The sequence below is a fragment of the Colletotrichum aenigma genome (assembly GCF_013390185.1).
Source record: "Colletotrichum aenigma strain Cg56 chromosome Unknown KSG_Cg56_contig09, whole genome shotgun sequence".
Taxonomy (NCBI): Eukaryota; Fungi; Ascomycota; class Sordariomycetes; order Glomerellales; family Glomerellaceae; genus Colletotrichum; species Colletotrichum aenigma.
This window is the reverse complement of record NW_023500915.1, coordinates 2477000-2497786: the sequence shown is the minus strand read 5'-3', so window position 1 is coordinate 2497786 and position 20787 is coordinate 2477000. Positions and strand designations below refer to the sequence as shown.

The following is a 20787-nucleotide window of genomic DNA, read 5'->3' as shown; positions in this document are numbered from 1 at the left end:
CACGACCCCCAAAACACCGGCGCCTGCTTCAATTCAGCTGCACTCCGCTAGATAACGATGACCACGTCTTTCGAACCCCTCCAAAGGCGCCCGAAGAGCCCGGGGCTTGTGCCGCTTTCCAAACTTTGGCCGCTCCCTTGTCCTGCGGGGTGCATGTGATGGGCAGCAAGGCTGACTTGCGGAATGTAGCTGACCAGCAATTCGTCTGGTTCGTCCGATTCGTGTGTTCGGAGTGAGCCCTGCCATCGACACTTTTCCGCGCCGTTTGGAAATTATCTGGTGGCGTTACCTCACATCAATTCTTGCAGGCTCTTCCGTATCTGGAGGCGTTTTTGGCTGTTTGGCAAGCAACATACTGCCGCTACGTATGTATGCATTGCCTCTGCAACTGCTGGTCGGGGGTCGGGATGACGTTGCTACCCGTGTTATGTGACTTGATTCACAGTGAAGCTTTTCAACTGTTTACTTGGAAATACACCAAGACTTCCTTCGCAAAAGCTGAATCCTCGGCGGAGTCGCAGATGATTGCCGACACCCTCCCCTCCATACTAGCAATTCGCTTTGATTCACTGAAACTCTATTTTCACTGATGTTTTCATCTCGCACAGGCAGCAATATTGGCGACGATCTTCTCATCTATCTTTGGGACGCTTCAATTGTCATCTTACAAAGCTCCCAGGGGTTGCGGTGCTCTCATGTATGTCAGAGTACCATGGCATTAGCTGCCAGCGGGCGATGGCCGACGATGTACCCAGGCCCACGTCATGATACGGTGCAGGGGTCTCCCTCCAGGTGCATCCGCAGTAGATATCCGCTGTCAAGAGGGACCTTTGGCAAATGGTGTGACTGCTGGGGGCCAGCCGCACCGTGGGCCTCGGCAGCTCTGCTTACGGTCATCAGGCCAGCAAATCAGTGTCACTTCGCGCGTCTGCAAAGTAATACGGGCGTTGGGAAACAAACGGCGCGGCATACTGGTACGACAATGGATAATAACCGCTGGGAGCCTCCCGGGCACTGGGGCGATGCCCGGCCAGACGGTGCCGGGTGTGCAGCGCCGATCCTCGATTGCAGCTGTCATGTGAGCAATCAGCTCTGCAGAGGGCTGCAATGTCGAAAATCCACGGCGGCCGCAATCGTCGCGTCATGGACGTGTTCAGACCCAACCATGCGCCGGCCATGCTGCGGGATTCCAGGGTTCAAGGGCCTGCCCAAAATGGCAACAAATCTGGCGGTACCTTTGCGGGCGGGCCGGATGGAACGGTGAGATCGGAGGATCCGCACAGCCGGATGAAGCCCTACGGAACTGCGTGGCCAGTGGAGCACCGGACGCGGGATTTGAGACTTCATTTGCCGGCCTCCCGGGCTGTGGCCGGACACCCTCCGTACACGGACCTATCGTCGCCAGTCATAAGGGATTTACCTTCTTCCTAACGCAGGAGCTGGTCAACGTGGATGGCTCCGGCACTTTTCTAAACACGTTGCCGACTGGATTCGGGATTCCTTGGATGTCAGAATCTTAGTTCCTTAGCTAGGCGCACCGTCAGACTGAATGGTACGACTCTGACGGCTACACTCCCACAAGTGCGCGGCTCTCGCGATGCCTCATAGGGCAGACAAGACGCAGAGCCGGGATCATATCTCGAAGCTCGATGCCCGGCGTCAGCACTGGCGGATGCGCAGCCGGCCGCTAACCCGCTAGTCAGCAAACACCACGTTGGAGGGCGGGTGGCTAGTGGCCAATCTACGGCGAGCACAGCAAATATCTAGAAGCCTCCTTCTTTCGAATTTCAGCATCCTTTGTTGACGGCTGAAGTTCCATCGCCGCGGAGATGGGAATCCTTCGTGTTTCGAGATGATTGTGGTGTAGTTGTATCTAGCTTTGGGGGCTGAGTCAAGAGCCAACACCGCACGACCGCTACCTTACTCCGACGGCTCTTGCCTCTCAACGGCTATATCGGTCGCGACGTCGGCGTTGCTACTGACCTGGTCCCTGGCGACATGGTAGGAGCTCTGTGGCACGGTGAATTTTCACAAGCTTCTTGCGTCATCCTCAACGGCCAATAGCTGAGCTGTTCTCACGAATCTGGCCAAGTTCGACGACGCGGTTGGGTCCTAGGTATCAGGGACTTGCGCTATTAACGGCGAGGAACTGGGGAAAGAGGGCATCTTTTGACCGATAGCCTAAACTCTTACCATCCACCACATTCCAAACGACCTGGGCCACGGCTCCCAGAGGCGCGAAGTAGCTCGCGGGCCATCGGGTAGCTAATCTATGCCAGCCACAGCCGTTGATATCGCGCATTCCCTCGGATTATTTACGGCAACGGTCATATCCTTGTCAGTTGTTGAGGCTGATACGATGCCACCAAAATGTGTCGGCTTAGGCTGAGGTGGCTTGCCGTGGGATGCACGAGGCGCATCAGCGATGACACCGGGCTCACCAAGAGTCGCAACACCATACCAACCATCATCATAATAGTGGTCAGTCCGATATTGAAGAAGTATTGCAGGATAAGGTTCAAAGGAGTCAGTTGCGACTTTCCAACACGGCACTATTGGTCAGAACAAGCATGAAGCGTTGCACCGAACTTGAATGGCTACCCGCGAGTCGTGATTTCAATGTCTCGTTACTTCTACATACGCCTAACCTAGACACATGGTAAAATTTCCATCTCCCTTTATACCACTCATTAACCGACCCAGACCTAGACCGTTGGGATCGCCAGGCGTCCGGCTCGCCTTGGGACCCGATGCATTAAGAAGTCACGAGAACAGCCCCGCACGGAAGGAGCTGCCGTGGGCTTGGAGAGTGATGGCATTTAGCAGCCGCCACCGGTGACCTTGATAACTTGGCCTATTCAATGTTGATTAGCACGTTTGTCTTCATCGTTGTGATTCAGGGCTAGAGTAACATACCGTTGATCCACTCGCAGTCGGAGTGGCACAGGGAGGCGACGACCTTGCCAATATCGGCGGGGACACCGACACGCTTAAGGGGGTTCATGTTGGCCAGGCCCTGGTCGATGATCTCGATGGGCATGCCCTTGTAGCCGTTGGGGACGTAGTGCCACGAGTTCTCGTCGTACATGTCGGTCTTGACACCACCGGGGGCGATGGCGTTGACGGTGATGCCCTTGGCGCCGCAGTCGACGGCGAAGGCGCGGGTGAAGCCCTCGACGGCGGCCTTGGAGCCGGCGTACAGGGCGTGGTTGGGGATGCCGCCCATGACGGCGGCGATGGAGGAGGTCAGGAGGATGCGGCCGCCGCGCCCGCAGTGCTTCAGGCCCTGCTGGGCGACGAAGAACTGGCCGCGGGTGTTGAGGTCGAAGATGTCCTGGTAGAGCTCCTCGGTGACGTCCTCCTCGGGGCACCAGACCTCCTTGCCCGAGTTGGAGATGACGAAGTCCATGCGGCCGAAGTGGGCGACGGCGCGGTCGAAGAGGTCGACGACCTCCTTGGGCTTGGAGATGTTGGCCTTGAGGGCGACGGCCTTGGCGCCCATCTTCTGGATCTCGGCGACGACCTCCTCGGCGGCGCCGGCGGAGGAGCCGTAGTTGACGACGACGTTGGCGCCGCGCTTGCCGAGCTCGAGGGCGATGCCGCGTCCGATACCGCGGCCGGCGCCGGTGATCAGGGCGACCTTGCCGACGAAGGGGCGGGCGGGGTCGGCGGCGCCGGCCTGCTGGGCGGAGGTGTTGAAGTCGGCGGAGGGAGCCATTTTGTGTGTAAGAAGCAGCAAACGGCCTAGTTTGGTCTTTGATTAGAAGGAAAGGGGGTTTGTGAGAACTGAAGGAATGTCAAGAGGATGTTTGAAGATGGGGAGAGAGAGAGGTTGAGAGCAGGATGCCTGAAGGTTCCGACGAAGGATAGTTATATACGAGCCCTTTTTGGGCACATCTTCACAAGTGACGCTGGGTGAGAAGCGCAAAAGGGCGAGTACCGAGACGCATGTCCGTCCGGGCGGGGCGCCGCACCTCCGCCCGGGTAGCGAAACACCTTGCATTGGGGGTGGGCTAATACTAGGATCGGGCCCCGGGGGAAAGAAGGACACTTAGCGGCAGCAGCAAAAAAAAAGGGCGCGACGGCCAGCCAGACAGACGAAGAATAGGAGCTAAGACTGGGCAAACGGTGCGGATTTAGAAGGGGGAGGTCCACGCGTTCTCGCGGCGCTGGCGAGAGGATTGTCAAAGTCCGGCGTCTTTCACGACGCCACTGCGGGAGCGTTCACGCCCATCGCCATGGCACTTGCTCAGGGCTGCATTCTGCGGGCGACCCTTCTTTCGCGATGCCTGTGTGTCTGCAGGAGGGCTAGATTGAGCGTCGGCTACTATCTTGTCTGTTGAATGGCCAACCAAAGTCTGCTGAAATTCTGCTTGGAGCAGAATTGGTTTTGGTGGGGTGCATTCACCATGTGTTTGTCTCCAGGAGCGAGAGCTTACAATAGGGGCCCGGGTAGCTGAGCTAGTTACCTATTCGGAGCTGGTCTACGCCCGGAGTAAGGGGCGCCGGAGCAGCAGTTGGAATACTCCAACTCCGGGTACACCCATTCCAACTCATCCTCCTAGAGCTCGTTTCTTTTTTGAGAAACCCCCCAAAAACGCGCGAGCCACTTACGACGTTTGGTTGCCATGGACACTTTGCCTACGTTACCAGACATGGCGATAGGCGCTTCAACTGAGCCGAACCGCACTGTCGAAGCGGTAGCGTCGCGTCTAAGGTAGCGGGCAGAGCTAGCCACCGGGCACCTTGGGGACCAACGTCAGGGCGAGGGCGCGCGGCGTCAGGGACTCACACTCGGTGGCCCCACCCCGGCCGTCCCTCTCCGCGGAGGGGCCCTGCCCCCGCCCCCAACGGAGGTCCGGTTGCCTGTCCAGGGGCAGGTGTATGGCGACCAAATCCACAGAGCTGCAAATCCCGTGACTTTGGCAACGGCTGTCCGCCAAATGTGTCTTGATTGTCTGAGTCGCGTCGATTGCCTTAACCGCGAAGGCACGAACGTCTACGGCTGGGAGCTTGGTTCGGGAGTTCGTGCCGTCCGAGATGGGCGAGATGTCGGGCTCACCTTAGTCAGCGGCCAGACACATGGCCAAGTATACGATTATGTAATTCTTGAATACTCTTCCTTCAAAGAAATTCAGTTTACTTAGATGTAAAGTTCAAATGATCATTATACAATAGACTCTTAGTGTTCTGGCGATTGGGTCTTTTGGGAAAGCCTGGGTTTCTTGAAGGTAAACTGTAGGTGACGCGCCACCATGAAGATGCTTCCTCCTGGACTGTGTTGAAGACCACATCCACTACTAATAGATGGTTGACGCAACTCTGGATGACATGTCAAATTTGACAGCCGTTTGACTGTTTTGTTTGACTGTTTTGTGAATGAAACACGGCGGCAAGGCGACTAGCGAGTCCTCTTGGTCTCGAGCTCCGTTTCTGACATCGAGCTCACAACATCAGAATACCCCTGAACGGTATGAGAAGCCAGGAGAGGTTAGAGATGATCATGTTCGTCAAGACTCAAGCCTCAGAATGGCCTCCATACAAACAAAGCTCCGTGCAGCTTGTTCGTCCCAAAGAGCAGCGCATCTCCCACGGATCATTCCATCACATCTCGCGTCCCGAGCTGTCGGGAGACGAACTCGCCGCCGACGAAAAGGCGAACTGCGGCGTGTAGGACAAGCAGCGCAGGGCCGGGCATCTCACAGATGTCTTAGCGCCCAGACGCGCGTTGCCGCTCCCAAATCTTCTCTTTTCTGTGCGCCGGGTCGCAGATCCGGAACATGCAAGATGGGCGGCGCATCGACCCTGCCTCGGCCTCGGCCCCAACTTCGACGGGCCGAGGTGGTTTTCGTCGCCAAGAAAACAGCAGAGAGTCTTGTACTTGGCTTTGTATGACAAGCTTGACGTGTTTTACCTATTCCCCATGTCGATAAGGGGGATAGGCCAGGAGCTATGGCGGAGAGTTTGATAGACACTTGGGCTGGGCCCTGCACCGAGACATCCCACCCGCGACTTGAGGTTCTCCAATCGGGTTGACAGACTGAACTTGTGCTCATATTGGGCAGAAAATAAGAGCCAACATTGAGAACGAATGGCTGTCCGAAAACCCATCATTCTCCATCAGACAAGTCATCGGTGATTCAGCCAAGAACGATCGGAACGCGATCACGATCTTTGTACTCATTGCAGGTTTGCGGGAACCATCTTCTCGAAGACGGCCGTATTCGTGTTTTATTGGCTGTTCCATAGGGCCTAGCATTTATCGTCGCTCAGCGGACCGTGCCTAGCGCGCCTGCGTCGTGGGTGTAAGTAGACATGCAGCTGGCCCACCCTCTCCCGTAGAACTGGTGGCCCTTCGCCAGCCCTAGAACAACTTTGTCTCGTTCGGGCAGTCATTTCGGGGCCCTATACTTCCTTTGATATTGGAGGAAGAACGGACTTGTGCCGTTATTGCCAACGGTCCCAGTCTGTAAGAACGGCGGATTCAGACGCTGCGTGAACCATCTCGTATTCCGTTCAGACTAACCACCAACCGAACCCGTCGCTATCGCTTTCGAAACCTCACAACAGCGTAAGTCGCGGCCCCCCCCCCGTCGGCTCCGAGACCTCTCTTTTGACGGCCCCGTGACGTTCACCGACATCCCCCGCACGCATCATGTGCCAGCCAAAGTCGCAGAATACGAAAGCATCCCGAGAAAACAAAACAACACCACGACTCGAACCACCACCCACGGGGGCCGAGGAGGACCATGGTGATCTTCAACAAGGACAGCGTCGGTGAGCAGGCAGAGCAAAAGAGACTTCTCATCAAGCTTAAAAGGTCCTTCTCGCGGTACGCCCCCACCATCTCGGTGTGTAGGGCCGCGCCAACCGTCCGTCACCGAACACGTCGCGAAACCGTCCAATGGTCTAATTCTCCGGGCGACTATGGCCGTTCTCCGGACGACCCTACTCGCCCATCCGGCAAGATGTGGGCCCCGCTCCCCTCCCCTCTCCCCGCCCGTTGGCCCTTGTAACCCTGGAAGAAGAACTGTGAACAAAGGAACCTGAGAGTCCTCCCTCCGCCCTTGGCTGGTGCGTGCTTTTGTTTCCCTGGCCCTCTATCCCCCCGCTTTGCCGAGTTCGTAACGTCAAACCCGAACTACACCAACCTCGAAGACGTCGGACGAAGATGACACACACAGGGCGGGATGTATGTTTCCCCCTGGTTTTCCCTGAAAGTCCTTCCCGCCCGCACCGGAGTTTAAATCCGGACCAGGTCCAACCTCGGGCCGGACTATTCCTCCTGCCCGCTGCCCATCCCAGTGAATTGCCGCGGGTGCGGTCGTCTCTTATCAAGATACAACCCGGACACACACACACACACACACACACACTAACTTTGTCAACTCACCCTTCACGTCAAAAAAGACTCTGTGAAAACACTTCGGGTTTGTCATGGGAAGCAACGCGCCCACCACCAATTCATCCACCCATCCCCCCCGTCAAGTCAAGTTTATACGGAAAAGCCGACCTACATAGTACGCGCGCCGCCGCCCTGTCTATCATGAATCTTATTCTCCTTCCCCTTACCGCACATTACGCCACTACCCAAAAAAGACGGGACGAAATGATGCGATTGCGGGCTGAAGACAGAGACCGCTCCTGGAACTGCCGCGCCGACATACCTGAATCGAGAAACCAGAGCCACCTTTAACCTTCCTGTCCATTTTGTGAAACACACAAATTACTAAGAACCCCTTCGTAGTCGAACCACTCGAATCGGGGCTTTCTTCGGGGCGGCACACACACACGCACGCAGCATGCGTTCGTCGGTCTCGGGGTTCTCGGTGTGGGCGCTCTTGCCGTCTTGTGCGAGTGTATGTACATGTACTCATGTTTCTGACTGTGGAAGTGTGTAGGTTGTGTGACCGCTCTGCCGTGCAACCTCGACCAAAAAACGCCGCCTACAATCCCGCCATCTCCCACGTTTACAGTCCATCTCCCGCTGTAGGCAACCGGCCGTCTCGAGATATCGCCAAGAGCACAGATGGCGTTAAGCAAACCCCATCTCCGCGCCCCGCGGTCATGTCCGCTCCGCTCGCCATGAAAGGCGAAGAAACCAAACAAAAACGCACAATGCCATAGTTGTCCTGGGCGCTCGCGCATGTCACGGCCGTCAAAACGCCCAGACTCCTGCGGTGACGTCCACCTGCTGTCACATCCACACCTACCTCACCTTACCACACCACACCCACAGACCCCCCGGTGCCTTGTCCAATGCTTGTCATGCGTGTCTGCTCTGCAGATCTCCCTTCTTTAGCTCCCGTCCCTCAGGTGCGCAAACAACGAGTCCCCAGTCTCGGGTGATGTTCCCCTCGTGGGCATCACCATGTTTGGTAGAAGGGGTGGACAACCCTTCACCTTGTCAACTGCTTGTATTTTTTTTCCCCTTCCTAGGATGGCGGGATTTGGCAGCGAACCAGGGGCCCCCTCCAACTCACAACTGCCCTCGTCCCTTGAAGAGGCCCCGAATCCCGCGGCGTCCTTGTTCTGGCTCTCCTCCCACCCGACCTCCCCGACACGTCCCAGCAGACTGGTTCGCAAGGACAGAAAACAAAAGAACGAGACACAGGAAAAAACGTCGGATGACTATTCCGCGGGCGGACTTGCCGATAATTCATCAAAAGGTTCAGCAAGGACGGCGCGGCACATGAAGAAAAAAGGGGCAAGTAAGTGGTGTGGTTCAACGAAGGACATCTTCCCTCCCTGCTCACCCATCTGCCGTTCCTCGGGAGGACTTTCTAGATCAAGTTTGCTAGACCAGGTTGTGCGGATTGAGGGCGAACAGGAACCGGGCATTTTCGCAATTCTTCACATGTTTTGGCTTCTGCGTTGCATGCCCTCGAAGCCATGAGAATCACGAGATCTAAGTTGCCCATCACGCATGTCACATGTCCCTCCCACTGGAGATTTCAAACGTCGACTTATGCGGTTTTCATCCCAACCCTAGCCGTCGGTTGCGATTGTGTGCAATGATGATTTTTGATCACGCCGCGTATGTGTAAGCCAGGCACGAAGAGGTGTACCACATGAGATTTTCCATGCGACAGACTTCATCCACTGCGCCTATCACGGCACACAAACTGGTGATTTTATCGCTCACACGCGTCACTCATAGGAAAGACTGAATTTGACAAGTTAAAGCTTGTAGATTGGTGCAAATTGTTTTTTGCATCGACAACTAACATACATGATGCTTTCAGAAGTGAAGGCCCTCCCTTATCGTGACCAGTGGCCCGAGGTATCTATTTGATCCGAAGTTTCCCGAGCAAGTACAATGGAAATGATGAATTCCCAAATCAAACTTCGTCGTTGCGTTATCTGCAAAACGCCGCTAACCCTTAGTGTGTGTGTGCTTCCCCCTTTTCATCAGATGAGGCAATGCTTGCTTTGCAGAGGCATGCATCGAGTTGGTTCCCAGAAAATGCGCGCAATGTGTGTCGTTAAGGCCGTAAACGCCAGTGAAGCAACAGAAGATTGTACAGGTGGAAAAAGAAGTGAAAGCCCACCACCAACAAAGTATCAACATGATCCATATATCCAGAGTGTATGTGTTAGACAAGATAGAAATGACATGAGAAGAATGGAAAACCACTTTTTGTATGGGGCATTAAAAGGAATGGATGGATGAAGTGAATGAAAGGAGTGACACCTCATGCGGTTGTGGTGGCGCTGAGATCGGTGACGTTCCAGGTGTTGTTGAGGGTGATGAGCTTGCGCTTGATACCATCGCCAATGCGGCAGGTAACACCTTCCTCGATGGACATGACACCGTATCCGATAACCTCGGATGGCTTGTCCAAGCCCATGGTGGTGCCGTCGCGGCGTGTGAGGACCGCCACACCATCTCCTCCGCTCCAGAGGTAAGAGATAACTGCTGGATCCTCAGGCGTGACTTGGTCGATGGCGACTATGTTGCCGCTGCCGTGAGACTGTGAGCTTGTAGCCGCATTTGAGGCGCCAGCGCCGCTGAGCTGTTCGGGGCTCTGAGCCTGGTGTTGAGAGGCGGGGGAAGATGAGCCTGGGGCCTGAGAAGCCTGCTGCGCCTTTTGGAAGTTGGGGTCAAGACGGGCGATGCTATCGGCCCAGAGAATGAGGGTGGCACGGTATACACCAGCGGGCCACCAGCACGGGCGACGGTCGGCAGGCATAGAGCGCAGGAGGCGAAGGACTTGGCCGCTGTGGAAGATGGCCTCCTCGCGGTTGTAGACGCAGCGCTTGTGGCGCAGACTAAGCTCCCAGTACGAGCCGTCAAAGCCGTCGCGGCGGGCGAGGCGCTCGATCTCGGGGAAATTTGTAACAGCATTGAGCGAGATGAGATGGTAGAGGACCAAGTTGCAGCGGGTGGTGCCGCAGTCGGGGTTGTTCTTGGACGCGACCATGGTGAGCTCGTACCATTTCTGCAAGAGTGCTTGGACCTCTTCGAGGCGAAGCATAGTGCTTGCCTTGGTGACAGTGCGCGAGGTTGCCCGGCGCGTAGAGAGGACGTCAGAGAAGCAGGAAAGCATCTGCCTCAAGTGGCAAAGTAGGCCCTGCAGAGGGTGGAGGAGAAGGCGAAGCTGCTGAGGAGACAGGCTGCCCTGGCGGCGGGAAAGGTTGTCGTGAATGAAGTCCTGGAAGAGCTCACACAATGAGGGAGTGAGGGACGGGCTGGAGAGCAACTGGGGGTTGACGTTGGCGGTGCAGCCGTAAAGGTTCTGCACGTTGGCAAACCATTGCTCAGAGTTTGAGGAGAGCCATAACGACTCAGGACTGGGCAGAGGGCATTGAAGATCCGTGATGGCTAGCTGAGGCGGGGTATCATGGAAGAGACTAAGCTCTTGGTCGGCCATGACCCAGTTGTAGACCAGCCTGTTCTGCATCTCGCGATGCAACCAGGCGCGCCATTGAAGTTCGGTGCTGGTGGTGCTGTTCAAGGTTGGGATCATTGATGGCTGGGGCTCCAACATGCCAGCGTGTCTCAGCATCTATGATCATGTCAGCATGTGCATACATTGGTTGATGAGAGGGCTGCGGCTGCTTACCGACAGATACATTCCCCTCTGTCCCATTGAGATGTCCATCAACCACTTGTCGCCACTCCAAGCACCGAGCAAGGTGAAGAGAAGAGCGCATCGAAGGGCGATCGGGTCAGCCGAGAGCTCGACATCCTTCTCGATGATGTCGAAGAGCGAAATGCGACAGGTTTCTGTCAGACCGGCGGCGAGATATCTGGCCTCGGCGCTCGGCACGTGCGACGCACCCTGTGCAATCATCAAGAGGACAAGCAGAGTTGACGCTTGGTTGTTCAGAAGCATCTCGTTCGGGTCGACGCATCCAGCGACGATGAGAGGGTAGTAGTAGTGGAGGCTTCGGACGTAGCTGCGGAGGAAGTACTCCAGGATCTTAGTAGGTGGCAGGACGAGGAAGTTGAACTCGCTGGGGGTGGCGTAACCGGTCTTGGAGTACCCGTTGTTGAGGCCACTGCGATGGATCTCGAGCGCCTTTTGGAGGAACGACTGCGTGATGGCCAGCATCCGGTCGCGGGTGCGCGAGGTAAGAGGGACGACAGAAGCATCCGTCGCATCCCAATCGACGTTCTCCAAGTACTTCTCCAGAGAGCTCCAGGTACTGTCTTCCTTCGACTTGCGCTCGAGGCACTCGAGGTGGACGATTGCGGTTCGCGGGCAAGTACCAGAGTAGATGGGGGGATTGCAGCGAGCGAGAGGCCATGAATCTTCGGCGGCGATAACAACCTCGAACTCAGGAATCATTGAGTCGTTCATCATTCCCATGACAGGCTCTGCCGGCTTCATTGTCGTGTCGAAGTCAGCAGTGGACATGATGCTGGTACTCCTGGTGTGAATGGATCCCCGCGATGACGAGGCGGTCATGGGCTCTGAAGCTGAGGTCGAGGACAAGTCGCTCAGCTCAGTGAAACTTGGCATCGTCATATCAGGGCGCGAGATGGGCACCTGGTTGTACATGTCAAGCTCCAAGGGATAATCGGGCCACACCATCATGTCTTGGTAGTTGGTCTCGGGTGTGATGAAGTCGTTGTTGAGCTGCATGAACTCATCGAGGCCTTCGATCCTGCTATGAGGTGAGGGGAACTCGTTGGGGCTGCTGTGTGATTGAGGAGGAGAGCTCTTCTTCATCTGTGCCTCGACCATGCGAGGGTCCATGGTCGTGATGGGCGACCCCGTCGACATCTTTCCAGGAGAATCTTGCTTGGGCAGTGTCGGGTCCAGATCCATGAAGGCGACTGGCTGGGCTGGTGGTGGCTGAGGAACGGTGGGCATCATCTGTTGTTGGAATGCGGCGCTGGCCTGGGCGGCTCTGACGGCAGCCTTGGATGATCTCCTCGCGAATCTAGCTGCGCATGGCAGGTTCTTCTCTGCGCATCTCGAGCATGGCACTCTCTTATCGCAACCCGTCTTTGCGTTGGCGCAGTTCTGGCAGGCAATAGGTGTTCGGCCGGCCACGGTGGGAACACCACCGGGCAGAGGCTCCATGGGGTCTCGTGCCTCATGGTACGTTGAGTGATGTCTTTGGAGGAGGTCTCTGTTGCGTTGTAAGTGAGTGAGTGTTCACGCGGGGTTATCAGAAACCACTGACCGTCTGGCGAAGGAAAGCTGGCAAGCGCTGCAGCGATGAGGCTTAACATTGGTGTCTGGGAAAGTGAGGTCAGCCTGTGTTGCTTCCGTGGAGTGGAAGCGAGAGTAACGACGTACGGCTAGGGATGTGTCTCTCCAGGTGCTCCTTCCTGGTGAAGGACTTCCCGCAGTACGCGCAGAAAACCATTGTCACAGGTGTGTCTGGACAGTCGCAAGAGGCGATTGAGAGTCGAAGAGTTATACGAAGGATATCATCAAGCTGCAAACAGATGGCAAGGTGTCTTGAGAGCGCTCAGATTGTGGTGGTTGAAGTTTGTGAACGGATCGTTGAGAGTAGGACTCGGGATGATGCGCACGTTTGGGTATGAGCTCGATCGAAGTGCCGAAGATTGGGCTGGTGTTTGGGTGAAGATGCAGATGAGAAGATTTGAAGAAGTGGGAGAGAAGGTAAGGGCTGAATAAGAATGGCCCGGTGGAATGGTCCAAGGTGTAAGGTTCGGTAAGGCAATGCTCGAGTGTGACGGTGCTGATTAGGTTTCTGGACGAACTTGCATCCAAGATATTGTTGCCACCGAATGTGTGAGAAATTCGAACAAGTGATACGAAAGCAGAATTCCTTCAGGATCCGACAACAAAGATGCAGGACGGGTGGACGGTTTTCAAATATATCACAGAAGCAAGTCGAGGACCCAAAGGAACGATGTATGGACCAGGGCCGGGCGTAGCGACAGGGGTTGCATAGGACCCGTCAGCTCGGCGAATACGGAAGCGGTCTGGGCATGGCATCAGCTACCCAGCAGAGTGGGAATAGCTTGGATGGTCAGGGTCGGTAATAGTGTGGGTGACGGCGATGGGATCTTGAGAGGCCGAGGCGGTGCCTGCTTCAGGACGAAAAGCAGACTGAGTACGCACAGTCGTTGGAGGCAAGACACTTGCAGCACATGGAGATGTGCAACATGGATCCTTGGACAGGGGTACACGGTACAAGGCTACATGATGGCCCGGCATGGCTGGCCCTGGGCGTTTAGGTGTAGGGACTGGCTGGCACTTTGGTAGGGGAGGGGAGGGAGAAACGGCACCGACATACGTTCAGCCGCGATGGAAGCGGTCTTGGAAGCATGGCTGAAGATAGCAATGATGAGAGTGGGGAATGCAAGTCAACGGCCTGGTGGCTGGCGCAGGCCAGGCTGGGCAGAAGAGCGGCAGCACAAAAAGCGACCACTGCGGTGAGTGGTGAGGTGGACGGAGGCACACAAGGTACCTGCTTGCATATGGAGGTACAGTAGTGTGTGCTATGGGATTCGAGAGGGATCTGTGAATGCGTATGTGTACATAAACGCTGGCTAGGTTACGATGCGGGCCACGAGCTTTCGTATCGCGCGTACCTTGGACCTACACACTAGCCAGGTGAACTAAACAATAAACGGCCAAGCCCGGCGAGGAGACGGCGTGAGGTACCTGAGTAGGGCGTTCGTACTGTTTAACCCAGTTCAGTAAGCTTTACGTTTGACAGGGGCAGCGGCGCCGCGGCGGCGGCGACGGGGAGGAGAAAGGACGGCGATGGGGCTTGGCTTAGAATGGGGTGGGAGGGAGCGGTCGGGGAGCGGGGAGTCTTACGGCGAGAGGGTACGCGGGAGTGGGATTGGGTGGGAGGAGGGGGTGAGAAATCAAACAAATGCCAGGGCACAGACAGAATTGAGATGATCCCGAAGGACTTGGCTGAGTGGGTGGGAAGCCTTGCAGACAGCGAGAGGTCTGTTGTGGGCAGTTTGCGACATAGGATGGAACGCATACACCACAGGAGCGTGACATGACGAGGAGAGCAGAAGTGGTGATGGAACAGCCGGCCCGTCACTCGTGAGCTGGGAATGGTTAGAGAAAGCGAAAGAGAAAGAGAGACAAACGGGCATGTGTGGGAGTTGAGTTGGACGAGGAGAGACAATGTCAGAGAAGGTTAACTGAGGGCGTGTGGATGGGTGGAGAGAGATGATCGCTGCCGACCGAACGAGTACGAAAAGCAAGGTTAAGGAAGCAAGGAAGCCAAGAAATCTCGACAGTCTTTCAAGGGCACAGGGGCCACGGCAGGCCAACTCGAGGAACTGGGGGAGACCATGAGAGTGAGTTGTGTTGTCGTCAGTCAACGTCGTGTCAGTGTGCTGTCCATCTCTGGCCAGACCCAGACCCAGAGCCAGACCCGAAGTCAGAGCCAAACCCGGCCGAGCATGGATTTCCGAAAGCGCGGGTTGGCCGGGATGACTCTGTCCAAGATCTGCTCAGGGTGTAGATTGCGGGTGCGGTGCCGGGTTTCAAGGCACGGAGCAGATCGACGGTTGTCGAGAGGCCATTGGCTCGTGCCATCTGTTTCTGCGAGTCTTCTGGCCTGTGCCAAACGGCATGGCAGTGGTATCCCAGACAAGGGTAAAGACGGGAGGCATGTCGTCACGGTTCGTGTAGGAGGCTGGGCTGAGCCTGTGTGTCTCTGATTCGGGGAGATGGGAGTGTGGGTGGGATGCCTTGTCCGCCTTCCCTGGGGCGACCTCCACCAACGGGAATGGCGCTGGGATTTCCTAAAACGGTCATTTGACAGCACTAAACAGACGTGTGTTTTGTCGAAATCGGCCGTTGGAGCCGAAAAGTGGCCTGCGCATCGCGCATCCACAACTACATCGATATCATGCTCCTTTGGGGGCGGCGCAAAAACCGACACAGGCGCAGGCGCTGGCGCAAATGTGAGCAAGGTCGTAGACGCAGGCGCATGCTCAGTATCAGACTCTCTTGCTGCTGGGTGGGTTTGGGGCTCAGGCAATGCGGCGGCAAAACGCAACGCAGCTGCAAGAGTCGCTGGTCGGTATCCAGGCGAGGTAGCAAAGACCAGACCACGGCGGCACGGCACTCTTGGGCCATGGTGCATACGACTGCACTGCACTGCACTGGACTGGATACGTAAGTCGTTGCCTTGACAGACCAAGGCTGGCATCAGGGCACGGCAGCAAGGCATGGCCAGGGTGCACCAAACGATAGCCAAGTTGGATTATTGAACTCTCGTCAGCATGGCATTTCAGGTTCGGCATGGATATGCGGAGGCTGCACCGAATGGCCGAGAAGCGAGAGACAGGCCGGCTTCTGATTCGGTTTCTAATTCGAAGAAAGAAGAACAACAATAACAAAGTTGGGTGACGGGGGATAAGATGTCGCTGTCATGGATGACAGGCGGTGCACATCGTAATTGGAATCCAATGCAATGCCATGAGCAGTGGAAGAGGAGACTGATGAGTTGGCGGCGCCGCAACGGCAGCAGTAGCTTGAGTAGCACAGCAAAGGGGCCACTAGGTGCGTATTGGCGCCAAGCAACAGGGCGATTTCGGTCGACGATGGCGGCGCTAGTGCTGCAAGGTTCGGTGATGGTTTAAACGGTGAACGATCAAGCTGCGGGTGCGACGATCCTTCATTTGTGGTTGCAGATTCGTAGTGTGGGAGAGCGGGAGGAGGCACTAGGGTAGCATCCAAGATAGCCAACTAGCCAGGGGGAAGGAAGAGAGAGAAAGTATTCGTAGGGCAGGGCAGTGAGGGTGGGCGTTGTTACGGTTGCGCCTCGAGGGGTGAAAGATGAGATGATGTTGAAGGTAGGTGTGTTGGTGGTGATGGTTCACCATTGGGAGGGAGGAAATCAAAGGAAAGGAAAGGAAAGGATGATACGGGGAGATTCGCGCGAGGTAGGTACGAAGTAACGAAGGTGCCTCCCTCGTTCTTCCCTCCCCCTCCCTCCCCTACCAGTGTTCCCCATGCCCATGCCACCTTACTCAGCTGCGCCTGCTGACATAAGGTGATATACATTGGTTGAAAGTGGAGCTGTATCTGAGCACCAGGTGGGTGAGGAGTACGTACACAGTGGAGCCGATGTCTGCTTGAGCACGTTCCCTTTTTCCCGATTTTGTGGGAATTATGATCAACTCCCGTCACTGGTCAGGGGAAGGGGAAGCTGCACAAATCGGTACGTACTACCTCGGCTCCAGGTTCCTTCTCCTTCTCCTCCTTCTCCCCAGCCTCCTCTTCCTTCTTCGCATCACCTCCCACACAGCGCACATGCACACCACACACCACCAAAAACCACTTTGATTGACACTTTGACATTCTCAACATCCCGGCCAGACAACGTCTGTCTCTCCTCCAACTTGCCTTGCTTACCTTATCTCCAGAGGAGCGTGCAACGCAGCAACGGCTTCGGCAACGGCTACTCCAACTCCAGCGTACCTACAGAAGCCGCCAACGTCAGCCATCCATTGCATTGCGAGCTGAAGAAATGAGGATGCACAACTTCAAAGGAGCTACCACACACCCTCGCAGACTCTCAGAAACCAGGCTTCGATAACCTCCAGCCTGGCACCATCAGGATTGCCTCTGCTGAGCCCCGAGCTTTGGGCCCTGCCTATGCAAGTGCAAGGTGAATCACAATCTCAGCGAGATCTGGATCTGGGACCTCCCTCGACTTCTCGATGCGCCCACCCGACACGCATCGCATCGCTTCGCTTCGCCTCGCCTCGCCTGGCCTGGCCTGACCTCGCCTTGAGTCGTGTCCACTCCCGCTTCACATCCCTCCCCATCTCCACACATCCCGCGCTACCTGCCTTACTCGTTGTCTCTGATCCCCTTTCCTTGTTCCTCTTTCTTCATTGTGTGTTTTGTGTGTTTGGGGTCTCTGGTCAAGCTTTGTTCTTTCACTACGAAGCTGCCATTGAGTTGCTGCCGATTAACCCCGGGGCAACCAACTCAGCGCCACTGACGACGACCCGGCCAGGCCAGCTATTTTCGTGTCGCTTGGAGCCATTGGTCCGTTACCCGCCCGTTACCCGCTGGTTCCGACTGCCTGAGATGCTGCGTAGCGCAGAAACGGTCCACAGACGCCGTCTATTCTGAAATCCTCCGCCCTCGAGAAACAACTCCACGGAAATGGCCCTGGCTGTGCGCATCTAACCAGAAAGAGTCATGTATTCCAGCTGCTCAGCACGACATGGCAGGCTCCATCAGACGGGAACAGAGCACCACGATGATTTCAATGTCATGCCCAAGCAGCATGGCGAAATTCTGCTCCAAGAGAAATTGCACCAGAGCAAAAAGCAACGTCAACTCTGGCCTATGTCCAATGCTGATTCGCTGGCCAAGGCACATCTTCATCTCCCCCTTGGCGGCCTAGCTCAAGTCGACTTATCACCACTGCAAGATCACAAAAGAAAACATTGAGAGAACGAAAATTGAAGAGTCAGGCAAAGGAGACGGCAGCAATGGCCCGCAGCCACTGCCCGCTAAGAACAAGCACCTTGGTTTAGATGCCGCTAGATCTGCTCTGATTAGCGCGCCCATATATCGCTCCCGGCAGCCAGAAGCCCGAGATTGCCAAAAATGTCATTCTACTCTCCTTCAGGAGCTATTTGCGTGGGCAATCCAAATGAACGCGAGACCGACTTTCACGGCCTCACCTGCTGGACCCCTATCACAACATCACCGTCATAATACGATCTAACTGTCCATCCAACGACACACGCGGAAGCGGACGCTGTGCTCCACTGATCCGCCCATGGAGGGCACGACTGGGGTTGAAAGCCCGGTCCACACACACCCAGATTGCCCTGGTCGGTATGCAGGGGTTTCCCATGCCAGTCTCGGCGCCTCTTCAGAAAGACTTGTCTCTCTTGCAATCTGTCGCCGAGCCAGCGAATGATAAGGCGTGCAGCATGCAGGCAGACATGCTCCCAGAGACGTTATTCTCCGACCGTCTTTGGTCCACAATACACACAACGCTCACGGACTCGCGACCGCTGCATCACCTTCTTCTTTGCTGTGTTCCAGGACGCGCGCTTGTGCCATATCGCAAAGCCTACCGCCGCTCAGACTGCCGCTTAAAGGAATGGAGAGGTCAGGAGGCGACCCGTGACTGGCGAGACGACGACTCGGCAGAATAATGAATATTCTGCCCAATCTCGATGTTTGGCAGAACCAGGAGAGCCCTGACACTTGGCCAACGGTCGGCCTCCCTGAGCTCGGTCGACATGCACACGTACGGCGGACGAGCCGTTCTACAGCCAGGCTGGCCCTGGTCAGTCCACCCTTTACCGTGCAAAAAGGCTGCACTATTGCTCGTGCTGTCCTCCCTTTGAGTCCTTTGAGTTCAGGGCTGCTGCCAACTGCGGGTTCCTATTTTCGGCATCTCACGCCGGTGGGATGATGCGAGCTTTCAACACGATAGACAGAAACTTTGGCCCTCTGTCAAACACCGTTTCAGCATCACATGCCCTTGCAGCACGCAGTTTCTGAAGCCGCCGTGGAAGTACACTCAGAACTTCAGCGTGCCCACAGTCATCACGGCAAGCAAAGCACCTCTGCCTACTTCAACTACCGTATTTCTCGTCCGTTGTTCGGGGCCGCTCCGTCCCCGACACAGCCATTGTCCTGCGCGCTGGGCATCTGCATGCACCTCTATGGAGAATCTAAAGCCCCGACTCTTCTGATCCGATGATGCATTTCCTCCCATACGCAACGCAACCTTAGACGCCGCAGACGTTCATTGCTCGCTCTCGCAGTTTCCTCGGCTCCCGAAACCACGAATTTTCGTCTAGCCGTTGACAGCCACCGTCACATCCCAACTAGCAGTGCTTCCAGCCGTTTGGGCTATCTACCGCAGGGTCGTCATTTTCGTCGCATCTCTCACGACTGATCCCCTGTCAGTATGGCTTAGTCGTGCTGCAATCCGCTGATCCGGCTGCCGAGTGTCATTCACTGAGGGACCTCGCATTTATCGGCATCCAAGCCGGCGAGTCCACCCCGGTGTCGAAATGATTCACCCAACCAATGGACTCAGTACAACGGCCTCATCTATCCCCAAGCTATCAACGGGAACTTATGTGCCCTGACGCCTAGTCACCGCCCGGCGCCGATCTGCAAACCCGCTATTATTGCGTCTGAAGCGGCCGCTGCCACCGACCGAACCGATAAGAGCCGGTGTCACCTTTGTCTGCGGAGCCTCAGTTTGAAATACCTTGCAGCCACATCGCCAGCCCACTTAGCACGTATTAAATCACATTTCACCGTCAGCCACCCGGCGGTCGTGTCAGGTTGTGGTCTAACTCAACTAAATGCATCGCCAACTGCTCGAGCCTCCGGCTAAGGCACTTCCACCTGGCGGTAGCACCTCGTACTGAGCAATCCACTTTACCGAGCCTGCCGATCTCTTCGGCTTAGCCTAGTCATGGTTAAGCCAGACTCGTGGAGCACTCTGTCCCATGCTTTGCTGCCCAAAAAGGAAACAAACGGTTCGTATTTGGGTCGCTCAGACACTTTCTTCCGTTTCTGTCAATCGATTTCCCAGACAAGACAGCTGTACACCATCAGGATGTTGGCAGGGCAGCAGACAGTTGTGACAGCCGCCACTGTCGCTGTCTGGAGTTACGAGCACGACACAGTAACAGGCCGTACCAGGTAATTGAGAGAGCTGTCGAAACACTTTGCAGGTTGTGGAAGGCTGAGTTGTCTGCTCACCTTCCTAGCAGGGGAATACTTTGGAAGACACAAGGGGGGCACGGATCAGCTGCAACCATGCAAAGACTTCAGTTGAAACGAAACAACGTGCATCCATCCCTGCCATCAGGCCCCCAACGGGAGCATTCCGCTACGTCTTGCAAAAGCGTATCAAGATACGTACGAATACGCTCCAGCCCTCGCCTACTGCTGCCTCGTAGGAGTCAGCGAGCGTGCGGTGCATGAGTCGACAAACATCACTGACGATGTCGTCTCGATGTTGTCAGCGCACGCCCGACAGGTTCAGCTTTTGACGTCCATGCAAGCACTTAAGTCAAGCATTCCGATCTTTTAGCAGTATTGCAAACCGAACGTTCCTGCATATTGCCGCTGTAAAGACTGAACAAAAGTTCGGTCCTGGTCCGAGAGTGCCGACGCCCACAGTAGCGTTGCCGACTTCAAACGACCGGCTCTTGACATATCTGCAAACACTCAACATACCTCTGAAATACTCGTGCATCGCGTCCCAATTACGTGAGAGGACATCACGATGGTTTGAGATCGAAAGGCTACAGCATTTGGCTTCGATTTGACCACGATATGGTGTCACGTCAAACAAAATGCGCGCGTACTCGGCTGG

The 20787-nt window shown here is 55.8% G+C and overlaps 2 protein-coding genes across 2 annotated transcripts; both read right to left on the bottom strand.

Annotated features, from left to right (window-relative positions):
• Positions 1–2819: 2819 nt before the first annotated feature.
• Positions 2820–3718, bottom strand: stcU-0 (Versicolorin reductase; the record flags this gene model as incomplete). The annotated part of the gene is made up of 2 exons (XM_037328566.1): positions 2820–2854; positions 2917–3718. 2 exons carry the CDS (start codon positions 3716–3718, stop codon positions 2820–2822), a joined length of 837 nt encoding a protein of 278 aa, XP_037173397.1.
• A 5977-nt stretch (positions 3719–9695) lies between these two features.
• On the bottom strand, positions 9696–12825 carry TRY5-0 (Transcriptional regulator of form adherence 5; the record flags this gene model as incomplete). Its single annotated transcript, XM_037328565.1, has 4 exons — positions 9696–11009; positions 11067–12585; positions 12640–12694; positions 12756–12825. 4 exons carry the CDS (start codon positions 12823–12825, stop codon positions 9696–9698), a joined length of 2958 nt encoding a protein of 985 aa, XP_037173399.1.
• Positions 12826–20787: the final 7962 nt, after the last annotated feature.